Here is a 27,908-nt window from a genome sequence, read left to right on the forward strand (position 1 = left end):
TCATTTCTAACAAACATGAAGGTTTACTGACATTCATTACATCATTCCTAACAAACGTGAAGGTTTACTGACATTCATTACATCAATCCTAACAAACGTGAAAGTTTATTGAAAGGTTCATTGCTCAAGGAAAAATGAAGCGAACACAGCACGAGTTTCTGGCTAGTCCAGGAACGCAAATCAAAGAGAATGCAAGTTGTTAAAACGAAAGTTTAATAAGCGCATTGAAGCGACTCGTTGAGAACACATGCACTGAACCGTCAAATTGCAAACGATGAATAAACTCTGAAGCTGAGTACTATAATACAAAGCAAGTGATGGATAATAAGCAAATAGACATGAATGTATAACATAATAAACATGTGTAAAACAAACAGAGAATAAACATGTGATATAAAGATGGTCCACAGCCAAAATTAAGAAACGTTAATAGTGTGTCTTGACACATCAGCCAGAACACTCAGATAAAAAATGAGATTTTGTCCGAATAGCGATGCACTTTTGAGCCTTGTGTTGGGCCACCTTGACCCTGTTGGGGCCAGCAAAATAGCGTATCAGTGATACGTGCACAAAATGTGAACTATTTGAACAATAAGGACCATACATTTTTTTGAGTGAAGCCCGCGATCGAGACAGAGATGCGTACCGAAAAAAAAGAGACTGAAGAAGCAACAAAAAAAAAAAAAAAAAAAATAAAAATTCAACATAATGCGCGATTCAGGTTTTGATTCTATTGTTTGGTAAACTATAACTAAACACCGAATAAATAAATAAAGTTCAAGTTCACTCACCACGAGCCTCACTGAGTCCGCTGAGTCGTGATACTGACTCGAAACACGAGCGAAAATTCGCATCATTAAAAATGTGCAGCAGGCAGACCTTATACGTTACAACACCGGGAAGAGAAGCCGTAGTGATTACAGTGTACATTTTGTACTAAAGGCGAACACAATTCTGTCTTGAAACAGATAATGAAGTATGATAATAACGAATCCAAGACAATTATCGATATAATGAAATAAATAATCGTAGAAGCACAATAAGAAAATATAGACAGAAATAAATAGAACAAGAAACGAGTAAAAAAATTTAGCAAAAAAATATCATTAGACGACAGAATTTGTTTATATGTACACGTTCGAATAATGAATTAATAAATATATACAAATATAATACAATGCAATGAATAATATATATTATAACATAAAAAATATATATAACAAAAATAACAATATTTATGAGAGAGGCGACCCCTTGCAAGCGCCGGGCCCCGTGGACATTGCACTGAGGGCAGCGAGGGAGCGCAAGGTATATAAGAGGGTCGAGGAGCTGAAGTGTTCTAGTCTCGTCGCGGACGCCGGCCCGGTAACATCGGATTACATTGAGATTCCTACAACCTCAAGTTACTTGTATCAAGCACAAGCTATATTTAGGTCACCTATTTCTCTAATGGGTCACCTATTTCTTCAATTCATAGATAAAGCTAGAGAGAGAACTATAAAATAATTAGATAAATTAGCTGTGAAGGAGTATCCTTGACGTTAAACCTCTTAATCAGTCCTGATTAAGCGTTAAAGTACAAAACAAAATCTACAAGCTCTTTGAGAATTGCAAAAGTTAGAATTTATCAATAAGTCGGAGAGTTACTGTTTTCATAGTTCAGAAAATCCAACTAAATTGTCGATTAACAGGAAAGGTTTTCAAAATAATATAAGTACTCAAAATATAACACGAACAATGAACATACAAGCTACTGAAATGCCCGAAAATAAAGGAAAATGAGTGGTACATAAATGATCAATATATTAGCATTAAATTTGTAATGAAATTCTATTATCGATGACAAGTAAACGTGATTTCCGGTATCAGATGAGAAACGATCAATATCAAACGCGACAGGAAGTGGAGTTGAACCCGAGTGTTGAAGCAAGTTATTCTAATAGCTTGATACTATACAAGCCTCATAACAACGGCAATACAGCCATTGACGAGTCTCACTGAGAAAGCCGTGTGGATAGTTTTCAATCGTGCACGATAAATGCAGTGCTTATCATGTATTAATGTACAATGCTATCATGCACTTGCTACAGTGTCAGCATGTACATGTAATACTGTGAACTGAACCTAACGTTTCTGATCAAAAAATTATAAATCAATGGACTGGTGTTAAAACGAATTAAATACGAAAATAAGACTTACTAATATAAGACAAACTACACCCTAATTTGCGTTTTTCGTGCACAATCATCTAGATAAATTTATTCAAATGTTATTCCTAGTGAAATATATACAGACCAATAAGTGTTTATTATTCAGATAGGAGGTAATGTCAAGTTCCGATCTCAGGAACATAAATTTTCAGCTTTGGTGACTATCGCTTACAGAGAAAAAAAATAAAATTTAGCCGAATTTGTGATTCTAATCAAAAGTAGTACGAAAGCACGCCAAAATTATCAGGATGATTAAAATTTCATTGTCCGTTCGTAAGTGAAAGAAGCAGAATTTGCGACCACGGAGGTCAAGCCTGGAAAATATTTTTCGAAAATGACACACTTGATATAGCGTGCAATCCATTCAAATCCTTAGCGTATAATCCTTCAAATCCTTACTAGTGCATATTCCAGCCTCGAATTGCGCTATCGATATGCCCTGCAAATGCCACACCTTGTCCACGCAGACGCCGGCTAGACCTGGGCAAGCGTTGGGCCCTGTGCACTTTATTATCGCACTTCGGCCAACATTCATACTTTAAGTGCCTCATTTTCCATTCGCATTTCACGAAGAATTCATACTCGAAGAGTTGCATTTTAAGGAAATTTCCTACTTGAGGTATAGGAATTCCTATACTAACACGAAATCATACTCAAGGTGACTGTTGCCAGAGGCCCAGAACAAGGCACAATAAACAACTGGATTACGACTTGCATGGATTATAGCGAATGGTTACAAATTTGTATCCAGAATGCCTCATTATTTGCCAGAGTAGCAGCCCTAGATGTTACAAAACCACAATCTATCATCACTCGAATGCTCTTTAATTTGAGTTCACCGTCAGTCCATGGCAGTTAAAACTGACGGTAACAATGATGACGTCACGGCTACATCCTGGTCTTAATAATGAGACTCGGACGACAGAAAACCGCGCTTTAACACTGCGGCAAATGAGACGTCAGGACTTGATGACAGAGGGTGAGAGAAACGGAAAAATGGGGGGAGGAGGGGAGGGGAAAAGTAGGAGAGAAGAGGGGAAAGGAGGGAAGAGATATAGTGAGGTTCTTGCCACAGACAAAGACGGAGCTTGACTGTGGCGTGTGGCGACCGTGAAGCTTAGCCAACACAGCCGCCTTTGCGCCGCAGTCCGTGCGGCAGTTGCGTGGCGATGTGACCTTACTTCCTATTAGGCATATGACGTTGGATCAACGTTGAAATAAACGTCGTTTGGTTTAATCAACGTTAATTAAACGTCATTCACCTGATGGGTTAGTGTTTAGTGGTGCTACACGTTGGTGTGACATGAAATGATCAATATGATAATATTGAAACTAGAATCTAATCATATTAACATATAATTAGAATTATGATTTAAACAAAAAGAATTGTACAGGTAAGAGATACAAAAAGACTGATTTTGCATCAGAATTAGAAATAATTAGCAAGTATAAGTGTAACAACATTTAACGCAGCGCTCTGGAAAATGGATCAAGAGCACGCGCATGAGTTTCTTGCATAGCATGCATGACAGTACCGACGCCTTCAATTTATGGGTAAGAATTGCCAATATTATTTTTAATTCAACCTTTTTGCCTGAAACGGAAACTCTCGTTGCTAGTGCAGAACACGGCAGCAATTCGTAAGTTGCCAGTGCAGAACACGGCAGCAATTCGTAAGTTGCCAGTGCAGAACACGGCAACAATTCATAAGTTGCCAGTGCAGAACACGGCAGCAATTCATAAGCAGCCAGTGCAGAACACGGCAGCAATTCGTTAGTTGCAGTGCATGCAGAACACGGCGAAATGATTCATCAGTTGCCAGAGCAGAACACATCAAGTAATTTATCAGTCTCCAGGTAAGTAGAAACATTTATCAGTCCAGACTGCGTTAATAAATTCCCAGTGTAGAACACGGCAGCAGTTTATCAGTGCCCGGAACGAATATGGCGGTCGGTAAATTTGACGGAGACCGTAGATTTCATTAGCGAATTAGGGTCTAAAATAAAGGGCTTGGTTATCGGCTCAGGAGCGATTCAAAGACAATGTACGTTGGTTTATCACGAGTTCATTACGATGATTCATACACGCAAACGGAATAGAACAAATATTTGCGACACTGAAAAGTGAAAACGATGACTGAATAATACTCATAAGATTAACGAAATTTCATCTATAAGGCGCCTAAAAAAATTTACAATATTTAGTAAAAAAGTATTGGACGATCTTGACAGAAAAGTTTTTAAAAACGCTAACTTTCATCCGCTAATATGGAGACGCCAATATGGTAGCAGATATTGAAAATTTAATTAATGAGCAGACGGCCAACATTAACCGCATGGAATTTAATTAATGAAGCAAGTTCATGCATATCAATTGAATGAAATAAGTTTGAAGGGAATTTTAAAGAAGTGGGCATCAAACAAGTTGAATGCATGTCAAAAACACGTGCTACGTGAACTCATGATATCGTTTTTTCATATCTGCAAGGCATGAATGACGAATCTTGCAAGACATGAATGATGAATCCCGCATGAATGACGAATTGTGCAAGACATGAATGATGAATCCCACGTGAATGACGAATCGTGTGAGACACGAATATTGAATCCCGCATGAATGACGAAACGCGTAAGACACGAATGATGAAAAGGAATGAATAATAAATCGTGCAAAACACGAATGATGAATACCGTGCAGCTAAGAGTAATATTTTACGTTGCTTTGATAACTTACGTGCTATTAATTCAGTACGCGCAGACATTAAAGCGTCTTCAATAAAATGATGGAATTTGTGATGAGTATTACAGCGTGTGTGAATAATTTGAAACCTGCCTGCTTCAGACTGCAAGCAATTGATTGACCTGGGCTCAATTAAAATAACTTGTGCTGCTGCGCGAATATTTAAAACTAAATCGAGATTGCGTACGTTCTGCATGCTAATTACTTGCCTTTGAGAAATAGTTTTGTGTTGCACTAGTTGCAGGGAGAAGTTTTACAATATGTATCGATAGAATTGGCGGTTCTAACCCCTTGAAAGAACGGTGCTGCAAGAGACATGCAGATATAATGTAATGATGTAAACATAAGGTAATGATAGTTGAGATACTTATAAGTTACCCGATGATGATGATTATTATTATTAGTAGCACGATTATATTATTAACATATATGGAATGTATGATTCAATAACGTTTAGCTTCAACTTTTAACTATTTATGGGGTATAAATGCGCATAACTAATAGCGGAGACAAGCAGATGTCACGGCATGAGGTGAAGCAAGTTTTATACTTCCTCTTTAATTACACGCAAGATAAGGATACGTGAACTGAACTGATGCAAAACATGCAGACACGCAAGTGACGACGACAGCAGAGAGTATATAACTGCGGAAAAGATAACTGCAGAGACAGAAACTGCAGAGACGGAAACTGCAGAGACGGAAACTGCAGAGACGGAAACTGCAGAGACGGAAACTGCAGAGACGGAAACTGCAGAGACGGAAACTGCAGAGACGGATACTGCAGATACGATAACTGCAGAGACGATAACTGCAGAGACGATAACTGCAGAGACAATAACTGCAGAGACGATAACTGCAGAGACGGAAACTGCAGAGACGATAACTGCAGAGACGATAACTGCAGAGAGGATAACTGCAGAAACGATAACTGTAGAGAAGATAACTGCAGAGAAGATAACTGCAGAGACGGAAACTGCAGAGACGATAACTGCAGAGAGGATAACTGCAGAAACGATAACTGTAGAGAAGATNCACGGCATGCCAAGGCATTATCACGGCATGCCAAGGCATTATCACGGCATGCCAAGGCATTATCACGGCATGCCAAGGCATTATCACGGCATGCCAAGGCATTACCATGGCATGCATGCCAAGGCATTACCACGGAATGACAAGGCATTACCACGGCATGCCAAGGCATTACCACGGCATGCCAAGGCATTACCATGGCATGCATGCCAAGGCATTACCACGGAATGACAAGGCATTACCACGGCATGCCAAGGCATTACCACGGCATGACAAGGCATTACCTCCGGCGTACCTCATAGTTGACATAATGCAGCACCATGATTTGCTGGGATATGCACTGCAAAGCCACCCTAGGCGAACTAGGTCAGGCGAAAATTCTGCTGGAAGATTATGTGACTTTCAACAGAATTTCAGGCATCGCCTAGGCTTCGGCCGAATAGTCACTACGCTCAGCGCAAAGTTATTCTGGGTCTGCTAAGCCACCCGATCGAAATCAGTTTCTGATCAGAATCTGCTATCCGACTTTATAGTCGCCTAAGAGCTAGTATGACAAGGGTAGAAATTAAGAGCCAAGTCATACCGAGCTAGCAAGCTGCCCTTCGAACCCTGAGCAGAAGCGGTCATAGAGAAGCCGATTTACGTGCTCCCCGAGTCCTAGGCGGCCTTAATGTAAGGTCGAGCGCGCCTCTAAAATTTGTCAGGGCGGTGACACCGGTGCTTGCTGCCAGTCAGGTCATGTCAAAATAGCCAAGCATGACATTCTGGGTATATTTTTCACATGACCTGTGGTGACGCCGGCGCTTGCGGCCAGTCAGGTCATGTCAAAATAGCCCTGCACGATATTCTGGGGTCGCTGCCACGAGAGTCCATGCAAAATAAAGCAAAACGATGAGCGTCTCACACCAGTGAGACGCTTTGCCAATAGTTTAATATGGCATTGAAAGAAGATTTACCGACAACATTGATCAAATAGTGATCGATAAATTGGGCACATACTGTCAATGACTTATTTATTGATTGACTGACTGACTGTTAATCCAATGATTGACTGATTGGCCGACATTTAATCAATTGTTGACTGGCTGCATGATAGACCGATTGTCAATCAATGATTGATAAGGAGCGAGATTGGCAGACTGATTGACGGTCAATCTATCAATTTTTAACTGGCTGTCACTGAATTAGTGATTCAGCTTTAATCCGGCACTGAAATGGCTTTGCAAGACGAGTCAGGTTCGACGATAGTTATTTGCCGTAAATATAACGGGAGCTCCATAGACTAAGAAATTAAAATTCTTCGATAAAAAATTAATCAATTATCCATTCATGACAAAGCTATACAAAAAATAATATGCAATATTGACAAATTTACTCGTTTTTATATACCTCTTCAAGAGAATGTACGGCTTAGTAGATATGGATCTAGTCCACGGAGTTCAATTCTCACATTTCACTTAAACGATGTTACCAATGTTGCCAGAATTGCTAATGATTTTACAGTAACTTTATATTTACTTGGCAACTGCATTTGGATGTTCTCACCAAAATATATAACGTTAATAAAACGAAGAAGCCGCTTGCATATTGAACGATGACACTAGTTACGTATTTTTATCAGTAAATCAAATAGGAAATAACGTAATTAATCGTGATGACGATTAATATTCTCGAATAGAGGTTAATGCATAGATATTTAAAAATATCGGTTAAAAATTATGACAGATTATACAATTATAAATGAAACGGCTGATCCCACGGTGATTGCCGCACAGAGTCTAAATTTCTTACTTTTACAGTTAAAATATACGTCAATATTAGCCCAACAAAAAAAAGTTGCTGTGTAAAATTGAGGCCCTGAGCGTATATGAAAATAATCTGTTTGCTCACAAAGCAAATAAACATGTGCAATATTCATTTATGCAGACAATGATTCATTACAATTATTAGGTACTGAACCGTTTCCACCCATTATATTAGTGATAATTTGATATTCTCGGTGAACGGAAACCAATTCTACACTAACATTAACTGCTCTTCAAAAAGTTCTCGACTGCGATAGCAGCATCGGGGGAGAAGATCTTATGAATTATGTCTACTAATAAACTTGTTTTTATTTCAGAGACTTTCTCCAGGTACTTCTTCCTTAGGCCCTACGTAGTTACACCATCTCCACTACCGCGCACTCTGTAGTCCCAAATATTGGTTGGTAACCATACCAGTAGTTACACCAGCTGGGCTTTCACCCAATAGTTATACCAATTTCCAGTAGGAAATTTCCACCAATTTGGACCTAGAAAGCGTGCGTATAGACCCACAAGTAAAAATTTCAAACTTGCCCATACCGTGAGAATCTAGAGTTCCCTTTTTCTTGCGACCTGTTAGCCGAGAATCAATAGATAAACGAGGTTATGTTTTAAGGACCAAATTAAATTGAAAATCCGAGTTCAATCTTTAGATTTCACCGCTAGGTTTGGAAACGATCATTTTTGTTTGCATTGCGATCAGGATTGCAGACATCAAGTCTTCAAAACTTGGACTTGAAACTCGTGTTCCGGAAGCCAGGTTGGCTTATGATCTGCGGTCGAAGACAAGATAGTAATGATTAGCCTTTATTTATAGCGTCTGAAATTATGGTGGAGTCACACCAGTAGCTCATAGACGCGACGAAATCGATGCTCAACGTAAGCCTTCGAGTGACATGAAGAGCGCTTCCCAGTATAGCGTCCTGGTAAAACTTCGAATGTGTTAAGAAGAATAGCCGCTTTATTTCTCTCACTTGTAAAACATCGAAGAAACTCTCAATCTACACCATTCAAATCATATCATCGCATTAATAGTATCTATAAAATATCAATTCCTTGAGGTGTTCCTACTGAACGGAAGCAACGAATCTCGCGTCCCAAAAGTAGGCATTAGCTTGGATTAGAGCCTGCCATGATGAACCATTAATAAGATTTATAGTGCTATATAACGAACTATATAGAGTGCGCATTAATAAGAAGATATATAGTGCTCATTAACAACAAGGTATACTGTGCGTGGACCTATCGTATAGAAACACGAATATATTGACTTAATAATACTTATAGGCTCGTCGGACAGCAGTGCTTTCACCTGATCAAAAAAACTCAGTGAATTAACGTGCAGAAGCAATAAGTGATTCGTGAGTTAAGTGAGACGATCAAGAATACTCAAGATGAACCCTAACAATATCAGTGGTTTCTACAACAGCATGGCATCGTGCTTCAAGAAATACACGGGTGAGTAGATATTCGCTTCAACAATTAATTTCTTACATTTATTTATTATAATTAGCGATATTTCATCTATTTTCATTCATTATCCATAATTCATCTTTTTTTATTCATTATCATTAGCCATATTTCATCTATTTTTATTCATAATAATTTATAATTAGCGATACTTTATTTATTTCTATTCATTGCCATAAGCGATATTTCATCTATTTTTAATCATAATAATTAGCGGTATTTCATCTATTTTTATTTGTTATCATTAGCGTTATTTTATGTTTTTTTTTTGCTTGCCAATAGTTTCAAAGAAAGAGCACTCAAGACAATCTTTATGATCGCCAGTATAAATGCAAACGACAATGTTTGATCAAGTCGCCTGAATCATATTTAACCAAATGATTCATCGATTAATGCAATGATTATGCAAATTAATCAATTAATACAATCATTTGACATTAGAAATTCAAGGTTCAGTTCTCATTCGAGCTGCTGCCTCTCAAACAATCACTAATTAAATCTTTTCTACGTCTCTTCTAATCTAAGCTTTGCTCGAACTAACGAGTTTATAAGAAAGGCTTATTTCCTTCACTTAGTAGCAACTGATGAGCGAATACATTTTTTAATTACCTAATGAATTTTAGGAATAATTATTCTAAGAATTAATAGCGAATTATGAAATAATATAATAATTCATAAAATAATAATTGACAATACGAAAATAACGACACGTGCATTATCTTGATACTATAACGCCATGTAACATGATACTATAATGACTAGGTCGTTAAACTATCATATGGTCGCACAAAATACGAATGATAAAAAAAGATAATAAATGCTAAATGCAAATGCAGGATATAAACCGAGGGAATACATCGTATTGCCGCCAATCTCAAAATGCTGTTCGAAACAATTTAACATCAATGGTCTCGTTGAACAGGCAATAACATTTATGGCTAACAAAGGTACTTTAGTTGAATAATTATCGACTACATGGCTAAAAAATAAAATAAATAACTAAGACATTTAAAAAATAAACATGTACCGTAGCTCAACATTTATATAATTTGCGCAAATAGAGATGAATTTGCTCAAGATGTGTGTAAATGCCCCTGAATTCGAACGTATATATCATGTATACTCATAAAACCAATTTTATGAACACTCCTATAGTAGTAAATAACTACTCAAAATGTAGACGAGGCAGTAAGCTACTACAAATTTTTGGTGAGCTTACTGCCTCGTCCTATAATTAACACTTTACACGCAGAAAAATCAATTGGTCCTATTGTCCATACATCCTATTGTCCTATATACTTTCTGCACGTAGCACTGATCCGTCTCTTCGGCCGGGTTAAACTGTGTTAGGATTACTCACACCAGAGCAAGAAGCGAGTCGCTGTATGGACAAAGCCACCCAGCATTTCTTTGAGTGCACAGGAGTCGCGGCATTCCAGGCACGGCTGACTGGAATATCAGCAGCATTCCCGATGGTGGTTATGGTCAGGAATGCGGGACTGGAATGCTAAACGCAAGGCGACCACGTTACCGCTCTTCAGAAATGACATATTCTTATCCTAACACGTATCAGTACGGTAATAGTAGACAAATGGTAAAAAGTTACATTAAAAATTACTGTGCCTCCTAAAAACAAATGAACAAATATCATAACTAAATTATATCTATTACGTGATAACATCCCAATAAGTTAAAATCTGTGATGATAGAATTAAACGTTTGTTAATTGCATACTATAATAACTTGAGCTCTGAAATTAAAATATAAGGAAGTTATATTAAATGGTGATAACTTAAAAAATAATTATACAAGGAAATAGTTTCAACCTTAAATACGCAGAGGGTGTAATTGGGCGTAATTACCAATAAGTTACCGATGCTAGTTAGGTATTGCTACAACCGTGGTAAAAAATTTAAGTAAATGAGCGTATATTTCGAGTCTCGACTACTAGTGGACTAATTCACGTCTTCATATTTGATGTATAAATTAAGGCGGTAAGTTTATGCAAGGTGTGATAGGCGCTAGATATGTACTAACTACATTAGCGCTATATTGGTAGTAAATAGGTTCCAGATACACGCAGAGAAATGAGCGTGTCTTTGTCCTTATAGCGGTCTGCTTTTTTTGCTATTGTCTGGATCATCGTGGCATAGTTTGGCCCGACAAATGTGTGTACCAGAGATACGTGCATTAAGTGCGTTATTATTTGGACACCATAACCACATAATATTCCTGAGTGTAGGAACTAGATAGGCTGGGATAGGCCCTCAAAAGGCACTAGTTAGGTGATTGGCGGAGACATAAAAGAGTGATGATAGCTTGAAGCCTCATAAGGCCGCCTCAAACATAAACTAGGTTCGTGAGAGCGCCGCTTGTTTTCCCCGTAATCCATTCTGCTCGGGTTAGAATACAAGAAGATACTTTCAGAAAAATGTCAACAAGCAGTTTTCTTTTACTCTGGTAAATATTTTTCAATTTTTCGACACAAATATATATAGTCACAAGCAGTCATATAAACACAGACGCGCACATCACCCAGAGAATTTCTGGAAGCGGTTTTGGTTTCCTACACAGAATATATTTACATTTCTATCATTTACACAAACAAACACGGATAATAATGTATAATCATTGTGTAAACAAATCTTTAGATATGCTGCAGGTCTTGCTTGCACCAATCATTGCCAATAGCAGCAATGGGCTCCAGTCTGGGATGAAGAGACGACTCAACAGAGAAGTTAGAGCGTTACGAGCAGCTTTCCAGCTGAAAAACTTAAACAAGCAACAAACTTTAGTTGATTATCTCAAGCCAACGCCTCACTAGACGTCGATATTGTCGAGTACGGAGATGCATTGCATCACTTCATGCAGCTGCCACCGAGCGTATGCCACCTTAGGAGAGTCTTACTTACACGTACACTTGCACGTAGCAAGTGTGGCTGCTATACACGTACACTTGCACCTAGCAAGTGTGGATGCTACACGTGCACTTGCACGTAATTGCTGAACACCGAATTAAAGCCATAAATTACTCGGAAAAAATTGTATGCACGACATTAGTTAAGATTTATTAACAACACCGCGGAATATCTGGCCTCAAGTTCGACAAGAATTCAGTTTATTCACAGTTACACGAATTGAAATTGCGAGCACTTTAAGAATATAAACGGAATTTAAGAAATGTTTAGAAAACTTTTTATGTGATAACGTTGGTAGTAATTTTTGGGTTTAGTTTTGCAACTTAATTAATTAGCCAATTTCATTTGGTATTCTAGAACCACGAATGATCAGCAGCTGCCGGCATATACTAGTACCGCTTTAATATTATTCATCAAAATTGCATTAGACCTTTAAAAAATTTTTGATGCTCGAGTTTTGCCAAGAATGTTAGTAGATTCTGCCTGGATTTAAGGACGCAAATACGCGCGCTTCATAACCTCTCTCCTAGAATCCTTTGATCCCACTCCTCTAGACCTTAGACTCCACTCCTACTTGTATCAATCTTCCACTCAGAGAAATGCGCGAGACTTTGTCCAAATAGCGATGCGCTTTTAGCCGTGTGTGAATCGCTCTGACCCGGTTTGCCCCCTGTTGAAAGTTCGTACCAGTGCTAAGAACGGAAAGAGTGTCACTATTTAGACAACATGACCTACTTATTTTTGCGAGTGTCCCCAAGTATCCCCAGTAAGAAATCCCCACCGTCCCCCAAACCCCCTCCCGTCTCTTCCTCTCGGCACGGGGATCAATAAGTTCTCGGGACTCCCTCCCCATCGTCCAGCTCCCTCAACCCCACGCACTCCCGTACTCTCTCTCTATTCTAGTAACGTAGCAGACATCAACACGCTACCTAGTCCCGTACTCTCTCTCTATTCAAGTAACGTAGCAGACATTAACACGTTACCTAGTACCGTACTCTCTCTCTCTATTCTAGTAACGTTGCAGACATTAACACGTTACCTAGTCCCGTACTCTCTCTATTCTAGTAACGTTGCAGACATTAACACGTTACCTAGTCCCGCACTCTCTCTATTCTAGTAACGTTGCAGACATTAACACGTTACCTAGTCCCGTACTCTCTCTCTATTCTAGTAACGTTGCAGACATTAACACGCTACCTAGTCCCGTACTCTCTCTCTATTCTAGTAACGTTGCAGACATTAACACGTTACCTAGTCCCGTACTCTCTATTCAAGTAACGTAGCAGACATTAACACGTTACCTAGTACCGTACTCTCTCTCTATTCTAGTAACGTTGCAGACATTAACACGCTACCTAGTCCCGTACTCTCTCTATTCTAGTAACGTAGCAGACATTAACACGTTATCTAGTCCCACCCTATCTCTCTATTCTAGTAACGCTGCAGACAGTCTCACGTTACCTACTTTGCTTCCTCCCAAACGATATCGGAGCTTTGTAGCCAAAAAACTTTACAAACGTTACCACTGTGGTTCGCTGCCAAATTAAGTTCATCAACTTTATTCCAGTCAACATCAATATTCAGCTACTGTATTTTATCATTCAATGAATATTCATCAAAGCAGATGATTCATGCCATGAACGATCATTTGATATTTTAGATCAGTTTCGGAAAAGCAAGTTACTACAGTCGTATAAATGAAGCTGCGCATTTGAACCTCGGAGAAAACAAAAGCACTCAGCACCACAGATAGCGAGAAACTCCAAAGACCATATCGTTCTCCGCCCCAAATATCAACGTTCTCTGCACCAAAGACCATAACATAAGACCATAATAACTTAATATTCCCCCCAAATATCAACGTTCTCTGCACCAAAGACCATAACATAAAACCATAATACCTTAATATTCCATGTCATCAAGACCAAAATGTTCTCTGTTTAGGAGACCATCTCAGCACGGTCCTTGTTATAAAGACAATAATCTTTCTGCAATACACAATTTACTGAGCCTAACCAAAAAACATTAACAAAGCACCTCCACCTGTGGCATACCAGCTTTATTTCCTCTAATAGAAATCCACCTATCGCTAAGATTTGGTCCAAATAATGGTGATTTGAGAAAAAGGTTGGAACTTTCTGAAGAATTGCGGGCAATCCAGCAAAAGAAAAAGTAAAGAAAAAAAGGCTGAATCTGGCAGAGAATATTTTTTTGGCCAAACATTGGCAGAAGTTGGCCATCCGTTTTGGTGCTGCAGGCCAAGAAATCAAGACTTATTTATTTTCATTGCAGAGTAAATGTCTATTTATTTACCGTGGGAGAGATATTGCGTGCAGACACTGCGCTTTCTAAAAGAGATTTCCGGCAGGTCGCGGTTCGTGAAGCTACACAGAAAGAAGAGGCGAAATGGTGCCCAGGGCAACCTTGTTGAAGGTTTCCTACGATATTTAATTAAGAATGAATATCTTTGTTCAATTTCTAACTAGGATACCTCAAAATCTAATGAACGGATAGAAATTAAACATATTAATAATGTTTTCTCCATCACAAGGCATAGAGTTGTCTTTATGATGCAGATATAGCGATTTGTGCTGCAAAATCTGTGTTATAAAAACTACTTATTAAAGATTGTTTGATTTCCGAGCCTACATCCCTTAGTTGCAGCAATGCACAAGTTTCAATAAAATACAAGCGTAATGAAACGCCGAACACTCGTAAAACATGGAGAACTTAGAACTTGACGGTCCATTGAACTTAAATGGACGACAATCGAAAACTTAAGTCGATAAAAAATCAGCATGGGAACTCAATAAGCTTGTGCCTTGAAAGGCTTTTTAAATGGTTAGGATTGTTAAAAGTACAAGTGGTTTTGATTAGCATACTCTAGTTAGAAAGTTCGTCAGCGATTTATTGGATTAGTTACCGAGTAAATATTTATTAGCGCTATTATCGCACATTGAAAAGCCGTAACTAGTGTGGTCCAAGCCTAGGATTCGATCAGTTTCAGGTCAGCAATAACTTTGGTTTGTCTTGGCTTTGTTTGAGGAAATTACGATGGCTCGCTGGCAAGTTCCTGGCATGACGAGAAGAATTCCATTGCAATGCCAAGCGTGCCCGGGACCGCGAGGATTGCCTAGTACGAAATAGCTTCGCGGCAAAACATTTCCGATGCTTCCAGTCAAAATTGCGACAAGCAAATTTATCTATAACTTTGAATTACATTTATCAATGATGAATGATTATCAATGATGAATGAATTACATTTATGATGACAATGATTTATCAATGATATTGAATTACATTTATCGATGAAACAACATTAACTGATAAATATAACATGATACTTTACAGCAATTGCTAATGAATCCAAAATGAACATTGTTCATCAGAAAAAGCGCACGAACGAGATTTTATCAAACAAAAAAAAAAACGTATTTTCGGCAGAATAATAGAGCACTCAGAATTAAAAGGGAAAGAGTTAAGAACGTAGACGCTGCCAAGGGACCGGAGCAGGTGAAGCTGACCGGTCTGATCAGCTGATAACAGCGGGGCTTCTGATCAGCTGATAACAGCGGGCCGTCTGATCAGCTGATAACCTGTCTCTTATACACATCTAGATGTGTATAAGAGACAGTGCTGACACTTGCTGTCTCTGACAGTAGCCATGTCCAGCATGCTGACACTTGCTGTCTCTGACAGGAGCCATGCCCAGCATGCTGACGCTTGCTGTCTCTGACAGGAGCCATGCCCAGCATCCCAGGGAGACGCCCTGAGGCCGAGGGGGCGGCGACCCCTGAACCCAGCCTGGAGGGCGCCAGCGGGGGCGACACCCCCCTGATGGAGCCCGAACTCCCCGAGCTTCCTGAGGAACAGAAACTCCCCCCGGGAGTGCTGCATATCCAGGAGGGCGGCATCGTTTATAAGGTACTTAAGTAATGGTTAATTTTCGGTCTCTTGGGGTTAATCATCGGTCTCTTACGGTTAATCATCGGTCTTTTACGGTTAATCATCGGTCTCTTAGGGTTAATCATAACTCCCCGAAGGTAATTCAGCGGTCTTTTAGGGTTAATCACAGTCTCTTAGGGTTAATAACCAGTTCCTTAGGGTATATATGTGGTATCTTAGGGTTATTCAGCTGCATCTTAGTGCAATTCACCGTTCCCTTAGGGCTAATCATCGGTGAACCATGTTATCCATAATTCAGTCTAAGGGGGCCGAAGTTAATAGAAAGTGAAGAGCATGTACGAAAAACGGCAGGCATCATCCATGATACAGGCTTGGTATTCTGCACTAAAAAATAGGCCTTCTATGCATCATGTGCAATAAATAATAAACGACAAGAACTTAAGGTGCTGCAAGGCAAAGTAACAATAATAATGATAATAATAATAGTGATTAAATTAATGACAATAATAATAATAATGATTTTATAATAATGATACTAATAAAAATAATAATATGCCGGGGCATCATAGCACGACGATGGAGAACGACATTTTAACAAGTCGTAAGCGGACTCGTTAAAATCCGAGGACCGAAGCTCGTAAAATTGCAGGAGTAGTTTGGAGTTATAGTAGCTTCTGGATGGTAGCTTTTCGGGGCGAAAAATTGTTTTCGCTTGAAACTAACTATGAATTATATACCTGTGAAGAGAACTGATAAGCCAGCTTAAACGTTGTTCTACGTCTCTTCGAGAGTTGGTCACATTTCGACGTTGATTAAACGTTTAATTTGGGTTGATAATATTTCAACCTGAAATCGACGTTGTTTCAACGTCAGATGCCTGCTGGAAGGTTGCAGAAGATATAACACATTGCTTTGATGCATTATCAGCTGAAAATATAATGTGCAGTTATCAACAGATGTGAGTAACATAGAGTAAAACTTTCCATTTAGCTTAAAAAAGCCTTCAATTAAGCTACTGTTCTTGCAGATACTGACGGAGGAGCAGTCGGACGCGGCAGTAGACCTGCTGTGTAATCATTTCTTCAAAGACGAGCCGCTGGGTAAAGCCCTGCACCTTGACAGCCCACGAGAGGTCGACCACTGGCTCGCTAACTTGCTGCCTTACATCGTAAGTATTTTGTTACTGATTATATTTTACTGCAGATTACTTAGTAACTGAGATAGTACCACTTGTTACATTACATCGTCAGTATTTTGTTACAGATTATATTTTACTACAGATTACTTAGTAACTGACTTATCGAAAAGAACAATAAGAAAATCGTAAATAAAAAGTACGCTCTGGTCTTCAACCAAACCTGTATAAATGAAGAACTTCTGCCTAACTACACTAATATATATATATATATATATAAATATATTATTACATATTATTACATTATCTTAATGATCATGAATTAACCAATAAATTCTTCAGATCCGTCACGACGTCTCGGTGGTTGCAGTGGACGAGGAGAACGACAACAAGATCGTCGGCGTTGCCATCAACTCCATCAAAGTGATTAGTTAAACTGCTTCAATAACAGATATTACATTCAGTTTGTTAAGAACTGATTGCTATTAGCACTACCTTCTAAACAACCGAATGATATTTCAAATATTTCCTTAACAACTGACGGCTATTACAGATAGTTTGTTAACAACTGAAGGCTACTCCAAGCCTTTCGTTAGTAACAGATGGCTATTACTGATAGCTTGTTAACAATTGAATTCATTGACCTAGCTTTACATCGATATGTGAATACCAAAAGATCATCACGCACGAGACGTTCAAGCAACTGCCATGAAATAAATATTAAGAGGAATATTATTTGAAAATTTAACACCATTAAAAATACACTGTTAGAAAAAGCGGTGAAAAAACGGTCCCACCGGCGTCCTAGTGGCCGTTCGCCCCGTGAAATAAACTGTTTCGCCGTTTTTATCAGATGCTTTACGGATTTCTGGTGTTAAATTGGAATAAAAACGGTTACACGTTGTTTCTTTTCACGTGCCGACCGGCCACTGAAACGCCGGTAATACCGTTAACGGTCATTTTTCTAACAGTGTATAACAAGGCTGACTCAATGAAAACCTGAGGATTTATCATTGATCCCCACAGGAGAAGGATGCGACCCCGGGGCTGGATGATTTCCTGGCATGGATAGACCCCCAAAAAGACCCTAAGATGTTCCGCATCATCTCATTCCTGCGACATGTCTCGCAGGAGGTGGATTTCTTCGAGAAATACGGCGTCGACAAGGTACGTATTCTGCTGTAGAACATACGAGTACACGACTTTAATATTCCTAGTGAAGGTCGAGATCTACGGCATCGACAGGACAAAAATATTCAAATAAAAACATATACAAGAACACGGCCTTAACATTCTTACTGGGATTCGAGGAATAACAGGTAACAGAGTACGTATTGCGTTAAATTACATGAATTACGCGACCGAAAAAGTTCTTTCAGAATTGATATTTGCATATATTGTCGCAAGATGAAGACAGATGATGATAAAAAAATGAAAAGAAAAAACATTTTATCTGTCGCATTAGTGACATTGCAGTCGCCGCACAGCAGTGTTGCGCAACAATAAAGCAAAAGTAAATTTAATTAAATTCAAGTTGTTTCTGTGGAGGGAACGGATGTACCACTATAAAAGAGTTAATATAATAATAAATATGTAAAATTTATTCTGATACAACCGAAAAAATACCACACAAGGGTAATCTTAATAAATAAGCCATACATACTGTATTTTGCAGTAGCCAATGCACGCATGACGCCGTTCGAGCTGCTGAGCGGCAACGAGTGTAATAAGAAATTTATATTCCGATACAGCCGCAATAGATGTACCATTTACAGTTAATATAGTAATTAATACGCTATATATTCCTAATATAGTAATAAATAATTCATGTATTCTAATGTACACAGCTGATGCAGTTTGAGCTGCTGAACGTGAGCAAGGAGTACAGCGGCCGAGGCATAGCATCCATGCTGGTCCAGCAGAGCGTTGCCCTGGCGCGCCAGCACAACTTGACGTGTCTTGTGGCCCTCACTACAGGTGAGGTGCCCTCACTACAGGTGAGGTGCCCTCACTACAGGTGAGGTGCCCTCACACAACAGGTGAGGTGCCCTCACAACAGGTGAGGTGCCCTCAACAGGTGAGGTGCCCTCACAACAGGTGAGGTGCCCTCAACAGGTGAGGTGCCCTCACAACAGGTGAGGTGCCCTACCAACAGGTTAGGTGCCCTCACAACAGGTAAAATTTGAAAGTTGTTAAACTTATTTTTCAAATCATGTTTTCCGTAGTAATTTATCTGTACCTATTTTCATAGCATGCTCACGAGAATAAAATGAAATTGATTGAATTCTAATTTTGATTTCCACTTTACCGACAAGCTAATCCACAGTGACATGCTATTCCACTGTTTTTTTTTAATAAAAGCCGTGCAAATACCAAGAAAATTTATCAAAATTATCCGCAGGGATTTTCTCGGCCAAGATTTTCGCACGGCACAACTTCCGCACCATCCGCGAGGTGCCTTACAGCAGCCACCGCGAGAACGGCAAGCTCGTCTTCCCTTCCACCGGCATCCACACCTCCACGCGCGTCGCTGTCAAAATCCTGCAGTAGCCTCCACCACCTGGCAAGCTCGTCTTCCCTTCCACCGGCATCCACACCTCCACACGCGTCGCTGTCAAAATCCTGCAGTAGCCTCCACCACCTGGCAAGCTGGTCTTCCCTTCCACCGGCATCCACACCTCCACACGCGCGCTATCATAATCCATCCACCGAAGCTTAATAGCTAATTGCCGAAGCTAAATAACTTGACGCTAAGTTGCCGTTGAAGAAATTCTCTGCGTTCGCGCATAAAAAAGCGGAGCGAGAGAACTGCGCAGCCGTTCTACGCCCGAGGCAACATAAGTTTATTTATAACATTTAATCATAGAGTAAAATCTGTTAATAAAACGCGAGGTTTTGCCCACAAATTAAAAAATTCAAAGTTTTCACAAACAATTAAATAATGAAGCAAAAAACATAACTATAAACCTCGGAAATACATAAAGGTTCGTAACCAAGCATTGAATTTGGATGCAGGTAAATAATCGACAGCATTACTGCTTTACCGGTCAAAAAACGATTTAATCTTACTAGGATTTACGAGTTCAAAGGAAGGGCGGTTAACTAAGTTAAGGCGTTTTTTAAAGGCGGTTAACTTTCATGTAAAAGAGAATTTAAAACAAGGCTTCACATCCTAACGCATTTAATATTAAAAACCAGTGACTTCATGTGATGCGTTGCCTCTCTCTAACACCTTTATAACAACGCCAACTGAGCGTTTTATATACTACGCACTGACCGAGCTACCAAGCAACAATTGGCTTATAAAGCCTGTGCTGTAAAAAAACTTAATCAAGCACCTCTGACCGAAGGTAATATTATAGGCGAATTACGGGCGGCCAGTGCCTGATATTCTCTATTGTAAGAGTGAGTCAACGACGCCAGGAGTTAAATGATGCATTAAGCAAGACCTTCCTCCAGTAATGTTCTTCAAACGATTATGTCCATCACGCAACCTGCGTCCATGCTACTGCTATCAGTGACATCTTTTGCATAGAACTTCAGGAATATTCAGTTTAGAATACATGACTACAATAAAGAAAATTGAACGAATAAGAATGAATAATTCAATTAAAACGTGGAATCAATTAATATTAACATTCAAAATCTCGAAGGTCAAAATAAGCTTTCCATTAGTATTGCAGGTGCGATTCTTCACTAAAAGCCCAACAAAAATTGCACAATTGTCCACATAAACTAAAAAGGTTCACGACCCCCGTCTTTCCCTTTAAGTAAATTACAACCAAACTTGAAATGAAGCTTCCCATTTGCATCGATGCTATCGTGTTTAGTCCATGCAAGTTGTTATCGATGTTGTTGCTGTTGTTGATTAATATCGCCCTAACCTCTTGTTAATGCAACAGAATCTCGTCTACGCGTAATATATAAGTTTGCTGTAATGAAAACAGCCGTAACTTAGGTGTAATTTAACTGGTCTTCAATAAAATACTTAATACCGTACTCATTAATAGCGTAAACTAAGTTTAAAGTTGAAGTTGAAATAAGTTGACGCATATAAAGGCATTATCATTAAGCATAAATTGACGCTTTATACCGATAAGTTATGTCAAACATCATTGACGCTAAGACGATAGTGAAAGTTATACGCAGCAAGGCATATCCTATTGCGACGCAGTTCCTTAAACTTCTAGCTTGATTAGAATTGATTGACACTAATTTTAAAGTGCGTAGAATAAATCCGTAACTTTTAGGCCAACGATACAATGATTTTCACTGTTATTCACCGTTGTTCGTAACACACTATTGTTTACTGTTGTTTATGAGTTACAGTTACACAATTAGTTACTGTTGTTCGTAAGACTTTGGTTCCAACATGTTCCTACCAATGACCATTGCTTAACACTCATACATGACTAGGGAAAAGTATAAGTAGAAATCTTGCTGAGAAGCGCATGACGTCAAGTCTGCATTCCAGACTTATTCTACCTATATACTCGCATACTCACGGATGAATGCTGGGATCTCGCTCAGAAGCTGCATTTAAACTCTACTCAATATCGTAAATTAGTCACAAATTACCAGCAAAGCCAAATGATAAATCTCTCGAGGTTTTCAGCAAAGATGAGCCTTACATCTCAAAAATAACCACGCGTTTGGTAGAATAATTTCAATAATTAGCAGTTAAAAAAGAATTCTTTATTATCGAGAGTGGGAATTCTTGAATTCGAGATCATCGTTTGCAATTTCATTGACTCGACACCAAAACAAGATGATTTGACGTATATATACGACGATTTTTAATGACAATTTTTTCAATTAACACTTAAAGAGACACGACTCGCTTTATTGCAACAAAAACATTGCATCATGGAACAAAGTCTGTTCGAAGAGTGGTCCAATAATGAGGTTTATGATACTTTTTATTATTAATCTATAATTGTGTGGTCTATACTATTTTAATTGTTCATCAGCAATTTAGAGCAATGAATTATTTTTTCCCTCCAAGTCGATATATATACACATTCCCCAACATTGAACTAAAAATGTAGCGGAATTTCAGCTAAGAGTCGTTTTTCAACTTGTTTCAAGCCGACTGAACCACTCGTATCGTAACCATTAAGTTTGTAAGCCGGACAACTTGTGCATCAGTTTGAAGTTATACATACGAAATATTTAAATAAACTTGAAATAGTTCACTTAATTTTAACGTCAATTAAGTTATGGATGAATGAGAAGCGGAACGGATGCATTAATCGACTCTGAATACTTACACTGAAAAATCTCCGATAAGTTTGAATCCATGTGAAATTTTAACTCATTTTATATAAAGTTTCTTCAAACACAATAAACTTCAAATGCATGAAACGTCTTTTCTCTTGTGCATTGCTTCCTATGGTCCAAATTACCTCCAAGGGCGGCGCGCTATCTCCCGCATCCCGGATTTTCCATCTATAAGCGTGAATTTCATACAAGTAGAAACGGATAAAGACAGCAATTCGCGGATGAACGGAAAATAAAAGCAGGGTTGGAAGCAGATCGGAGTAACCTAGTGGTACAGTTTACCATGATCGGATCAGCGAGTTGAGGGGTTCGGAACCCTCAATTAGTAACGAAAATTCTGGTCGAAATCGACGTTGTGGTCGGGCGTTAAGAGTCGTTGGGCACCAATTTATTAAAAGTCAATGTTTAAGACTATGAGGCAAGTTTGAGACCAGAAAAAAATTTACAATCCAAAACATCCTCGAATACAATGAGATTTTCGTGTGTGGAAAGTCATGAAACATACCCTAGCAACCTCTGCCACTTGAATGATTGTAGTCCATGTGAAATTCTCAAATATTGTACAAATACATACAAACGTGAAAAATCATGAATCAGGTTGAACTATGATAAAAAAATCTTTCTCTTAACCTAGTCCTCATGTTTCAATGACAACAATAGAAAGAAAGATTCACACAACAGGTACGGAAATGTTAATCTTTCATTACAATACATTACCTACAGCAATCCACTAATTCATTCACATAAATGATTAACAACAAAACAAACACCACTGCAGTAATAATTCTGTGACATAAACAAATCAAAAAAAGTGCACAGGAAATGACACAAGAGGATTGGATCAAGTGTTTAAGAAAATAATTCAAAGCAGGAAAATCTTAACCATCAGAATATCTTCAAAATAATATACATTTAGAACTCAGACATACATTTGTTAAGGATTCAATTTAATTATTAAGAAGGTTGGTAAGTTGACCAGGGTTAATGTTATGAATAAATTACATTATTGTAGAAGAAGTTAAGAACTACCTTTCATTTTTCACTTGATGCATTTACAGCTTATGAGGTTAGATATTGCACATCACACAATTGCTTCATTGCACATATATTATTCAAACCCATGGCATTGGATCACAATTTGTGTTGTAGACAATTGGTATTTACTTTGGACTGTAATAGAAGCAAATATTATAACATAGGTAACTAAAATGTAATTAGTCTGATTATCACTAATAATTAAAATAAAACGCCTTTTTATTGTTTTATACATGTTATTTAAAAAAATGTCATTTTCCTATTAAATATTGCAACTAATAAACAAAAGTATGTTATTTATTGAGTGATCTTCAAAGAAATTAAAGATTAATTTTATTATTTTAAAGCAGGGAATTCATGCAGTAGCTGGCCACACAGTAAAACAACTCAGTGGCTTACCTTCCCCGGTTTGTTGGCCTCATTGGAGCACTGAGCTCGCACTGCTACTAACCCGAGCACAGCATCCAAGAGGCACCCTACACCCCGGCTTTGGGAGGGGCAAGGAAGGGAGGAGGATGGAGGGGGAATGAAGGGAGAAGAAGAGGAAAGACAAGGTGAAAGAGAGGAAGAAAAAGAGAAAGGTTGGGAATGGTAAGAGGGGGTGAGGGAAAAGGAAGAGGAAGGTGGGGGGAGGGAACAGGAAAGACTGGATTGGGAGTGCTTTAGGTCAAAAGAGGAATAGAAGAGAACAAGAAAAACAAGAAACATTAACCAATAATTCAATAAATAATGTAAGACATGGATAAAAAATACATGGGAAACAGTGCATGAATTAAAATGAAATGCCAAAAACCTAGCATGGCCAAACCCATACATATAAGCCGAGAAGGTAAATTTAATATTTAGAACAGAACTTAAAGTAAGGTAAAAATTATTTCTGGGAACAAAGATTTTTAATATTTCCAATGGGCATGCATTAATTAAAAGTGGAAAGGTTTACTTTGTTCATTAGATGATTTTAAAAAATAACAATTAAAAGTGTACTATAGTTTTTCTCAGACTTTTCTAAAAAATTAGGCAAGGGTCATAGTAACAATAGAAATTTATTGTAAACACATGCATTTCTGTTTTGATCATGGGTGGCTTTTGCGCCAGTTTTCCACTTTGGTAAGCTGTATGCAGAGGCATTTTGTAGCTTATTTCATTAAATAAACATTACACAATATTACAGTGGGGGGAAATAAATATTCGTACACTTGAAAAATCGTATTTTAATGTATGTAAGTACACAAACTTAACAGGAAAAGTGATTTAAATTATGTATAGAGACACATAGTATTCAAAAATACTATCAAAAGAAATTAAATAGAAGGAACATTCAAGTGGCTAGCAATCTTCCTATAACTTTCTCCTTCCTTCCAACGCAATAGAATTAGTTGTTTTAGGGAACTTGTTAGTTCTTTACCTTTAGCCATTTTTGAGACCTTCTTGTAGTACGGGCAGTTGCAGAATGATCTGGTAGTTGCAAAATACGTTAACTATGGTTACTGATTACATTACTGGAACGTGCTACATGTTTCTAGTACATTCTGGAATGTTCTGGTGTGAAATATTAGTCAAAAGTTGTTTTGTATGAATACTTTTTTGACCCGAAGAAGTTAACATGTTGCATTAATTTTTGTTACATTGAGATTTAATTTCTATTGATGCTATTTTTGAATACAATGCGCCTCTATACATAATATAAATCACTTCTCCTGTTCAGTTTGTGTACTTACATACATTAAAATACGATTTTTCAAGTGTACGAATACTTATTTCCCCCCACTGTATTTCTGGAGCTATCTCTTTTTTAGTTGAAGGGCAATTATGCTCCATTTCCAATAGAGTTGAAGAGCCACAAGATTTTAAATTAGATCAGTAATATAACGATAGCTGTAACATTTCAAATCAGCTCAAGGCAATGAGAAATATAGGAGGGATAATATATAAATAACAGATATAAAAATATAGAACTAGATTTAACTTTTATAAATCCACTAATATTTTGGAGCTGGTGCCTGGTAACTTGGTAAGTTATAAGGTTGTATTGGCCTTGAATTTATGGTAAACACACCATATTCCAACACTGTGAGTAATTCCGACACCCCTCAACTTTTTCCTTTATATTAAGCTTGGTATTAGTTCCACGCATGCGTAGATGGTTGAAATAGTGACATCATACTGTTGCACGCAAGATTTCCACAAAACACAAGGTCTAGCAGGAAAATGTTAAGAACCGCAGAGCAAAAGTCCAAGTCAACTAGTGAGAACATCAAAACACGTATGAAAGTTGATAGTTGACCTTGCTTTACTAAATAGTGATAAACTGTTTGTGTAGAAAGAATAGTATGGTTTGAGACTTTTAAATAAGTCTGTGAATATATTAGGAATCCTTCAAGTCTACTTGTATTTGCTGATTTTAAGTGGTAAATAAATTAAGGGATGATTGATTTAAGAGATGGTTTTAGACACATAAAAACTAATTCTACACGGTGTTGCAATTACGACACACAGCCGTGACACAGGGTGTCATATTCCAACACAGCTCACTGCTCACACAGGGTGTCTGAGTTCCAACACAGGGTGTCAGAATTACGAATTACAATTTTGAAGCGCTGTTGGAATTAGTCTCACAATGTGCCGCATTTAGTCACACACTGTTTTGGAATTCAGCGCTTTTGTAGATTTGAATTCTAAAGGCTTTCAAATAAATATGGCAAGTTGGCAACAGTTTGTGAAGTTTCATCATTGCTTGCGCATAGTAGTGTGGTCTTTTGAGAGTGATGTAAACCAATCAGAACTTGAGTTGCGCATACGGTGATCTATTTATAGCAATTTATTTCTTGCTACGTCCTAAAGGTGTCAGAATATGGTGTGTTTAACTTCAACTTTACCCTATGATCTGCCATTTTTTAGAACTTTATCTAAGCTCAGAGCATGCACTGTTATAGCTGCAATATTGTAGCTAATAAAAATAGTTTTACAATCTTGTGAGCAGGCTAAGCAGTTTGAAGCTAGACAACTAAATTGTGAATTGTATTATTTCCTACCTAGTCAAAGACTTGCTGAAAAAATCATTCTGATGATCTGATCTCCCATATACCTACCTGCAAAAAATATATAGGTAGCACTTGATTTACACTTTCAGGCTTTCAGCAGAATAGAATTATATCCCAGTAATGTCCAAATTATAGCTAAATTATTCAAGATAATTCAACCTGGTCAGCTAATAAGTGGTAACATCAGGTTCACCAATCACCATTCAGTTTCAGAAAATAACTTGAATAAGAAAAGTATATAGATACAAAATCAAATTTTAAAATTTTAGTTCAATGATATGTGTATCTTCCTAAAAAAAACTCATACAGAATTCCACCTTCATTTACAGAAAGGGTAAATAAGCTATTACATATCCTACAAAAACAAAATGCAGACATGACATGCACATGCAGGCTTGCAGCACGAGCACAAAATCTAGAATGCCAGAAAAATGTGCTACAGGCTTGGCCAAATCTCCGTAATTGAGCAATCAATGCATTATTTCATGGCTTTGACCGCATGGATGAAATATATTCGACACTAAAACTACATGCAAATAATAAAAATTCTCACCGCATCGGTAGCAGAGAGATCCATTGGTGTCATATCACTCGTTGTCACCTAGGCCGGCGGGCTAACCTGCTGTAGTATGTGTCTTTTAAATGTTCCACCACTACGAGGGAAAATTCGCGTCAACATAAACAATGCAAAAACTAACTATATTTTTATTATTTTCAACAATATAATGAAGCAAAAAAATTTTGTAAACTTTTGAAAGATCAATTTTGATATAAATAAAGATATTTGAGTAATTCCAATTGATTACTCCCATGTTTCTGTTGATTCGTGAAATATTGGAACTCGTCGGCGCATTGCAATGGTACACACAAATATAATGCAAATTAGCATAAAATTAACCCTCTGATGTAATTCGAAGTCAAAAAAATTCACTCTTATGGAGCTTACAATTTTGAAGCAATAGACCAGAATTCAAATTTGTTATTATTGCATCGTACTATCAGCAGCTGTGCACGTGAAACGATCAGCTGATCGAAGGCACAGCGAGCAGTCCGAAACTTGAGCGTCGATGTTGTTCTATTGTTTACATTTAGCTAGCTAAGCCTGTTTATCTAGACACAACATTAGATAAAAAAAATGCATGTATTAACCTTACATTAACGAGACTAGCCACCAATACCACTGTTAAAGTCGTAACAATCATACAACAATAGCTAATTTAACATCAACTTCGTAGGGTCGGAAGAAGCAACCTAGAGGTTGAATAAAGGTCATCAAGAATCAACAATAAACTTCTTTGCAGGATATTAACAGAAAAAACAGGATATCGACTGTTGAAT

General features: G+C 38.0%; 2 protein-coding genes across 2 annotated transcripts in view; one reads left to right on the forward strand and one right to left on the reverse strand.

Annotated features, from left to right (window-relative positions):
* The window catches only part of LOC108671943 (calcium-binding mitochondrial carrier protein Aralar1), a 51,041-nt gene extending 23,787 nt beyond the window's left edge, over positions 1-27,254 (reverse strand). The window contains exons 1-2 of the mRNA XM_018159538.2: positions 27,124-27,254; positions 23,929-24,189 (exon numbers count right to left, since the gene is read on the reverse strand). Of these exons, the coding sequence (XP_018015027.1) occupies positions 23,929-24,189; positions 27,124-27,156 (294 nt within the window). The 5' untranslated portion in view covers positions 27,157-27,254. The remainder of the gene's footprint in view (positions 1-23,928; positions 24,190-27,123) is intronic.
* Positions 8,108-22,573, forward strand: LOC108671947. Its single transcript, XM_018159544.2, has 7 exons — positions 8,108-9,243; positions 15,913-16,097; positions 17,107-17,247; positions 17,557-17,637; positions 18,241-18,381; positions 19,062-19,191; positions 19,616-22,573. The coding sequence occupies exons 1-7, from the start codon at positions 9,180-9,182 to the stop codon at positions 19,762-19,764; spliced, it is 891 nt and encodes a 296-aa protein (XP_018015033.1). The 5' UTR covers positions 8,108-9,179; the 3' UTR covers positions 19,765-22,573.
* Positions 27,255-27,908: the final 654 nt, after the last annotated feature.

This window comes from Hyalella azteca, unplaced genomic scaffold, assembly GCF_000764305.2.
Source record: "Hyalella azteca isolate HAZT.00-mixed unplaced genomic scaffold, Hazt_2.0.2 contig12030, whole genome shotgun sequence".
Classification (NCBI taxonomy): domain Eukaryota; kingdom Metazoa; phylum Arthropoda; class Malacostraca; order Amphipoda; family Hyalellidae; genus Hyalella; species Hyalella azteca.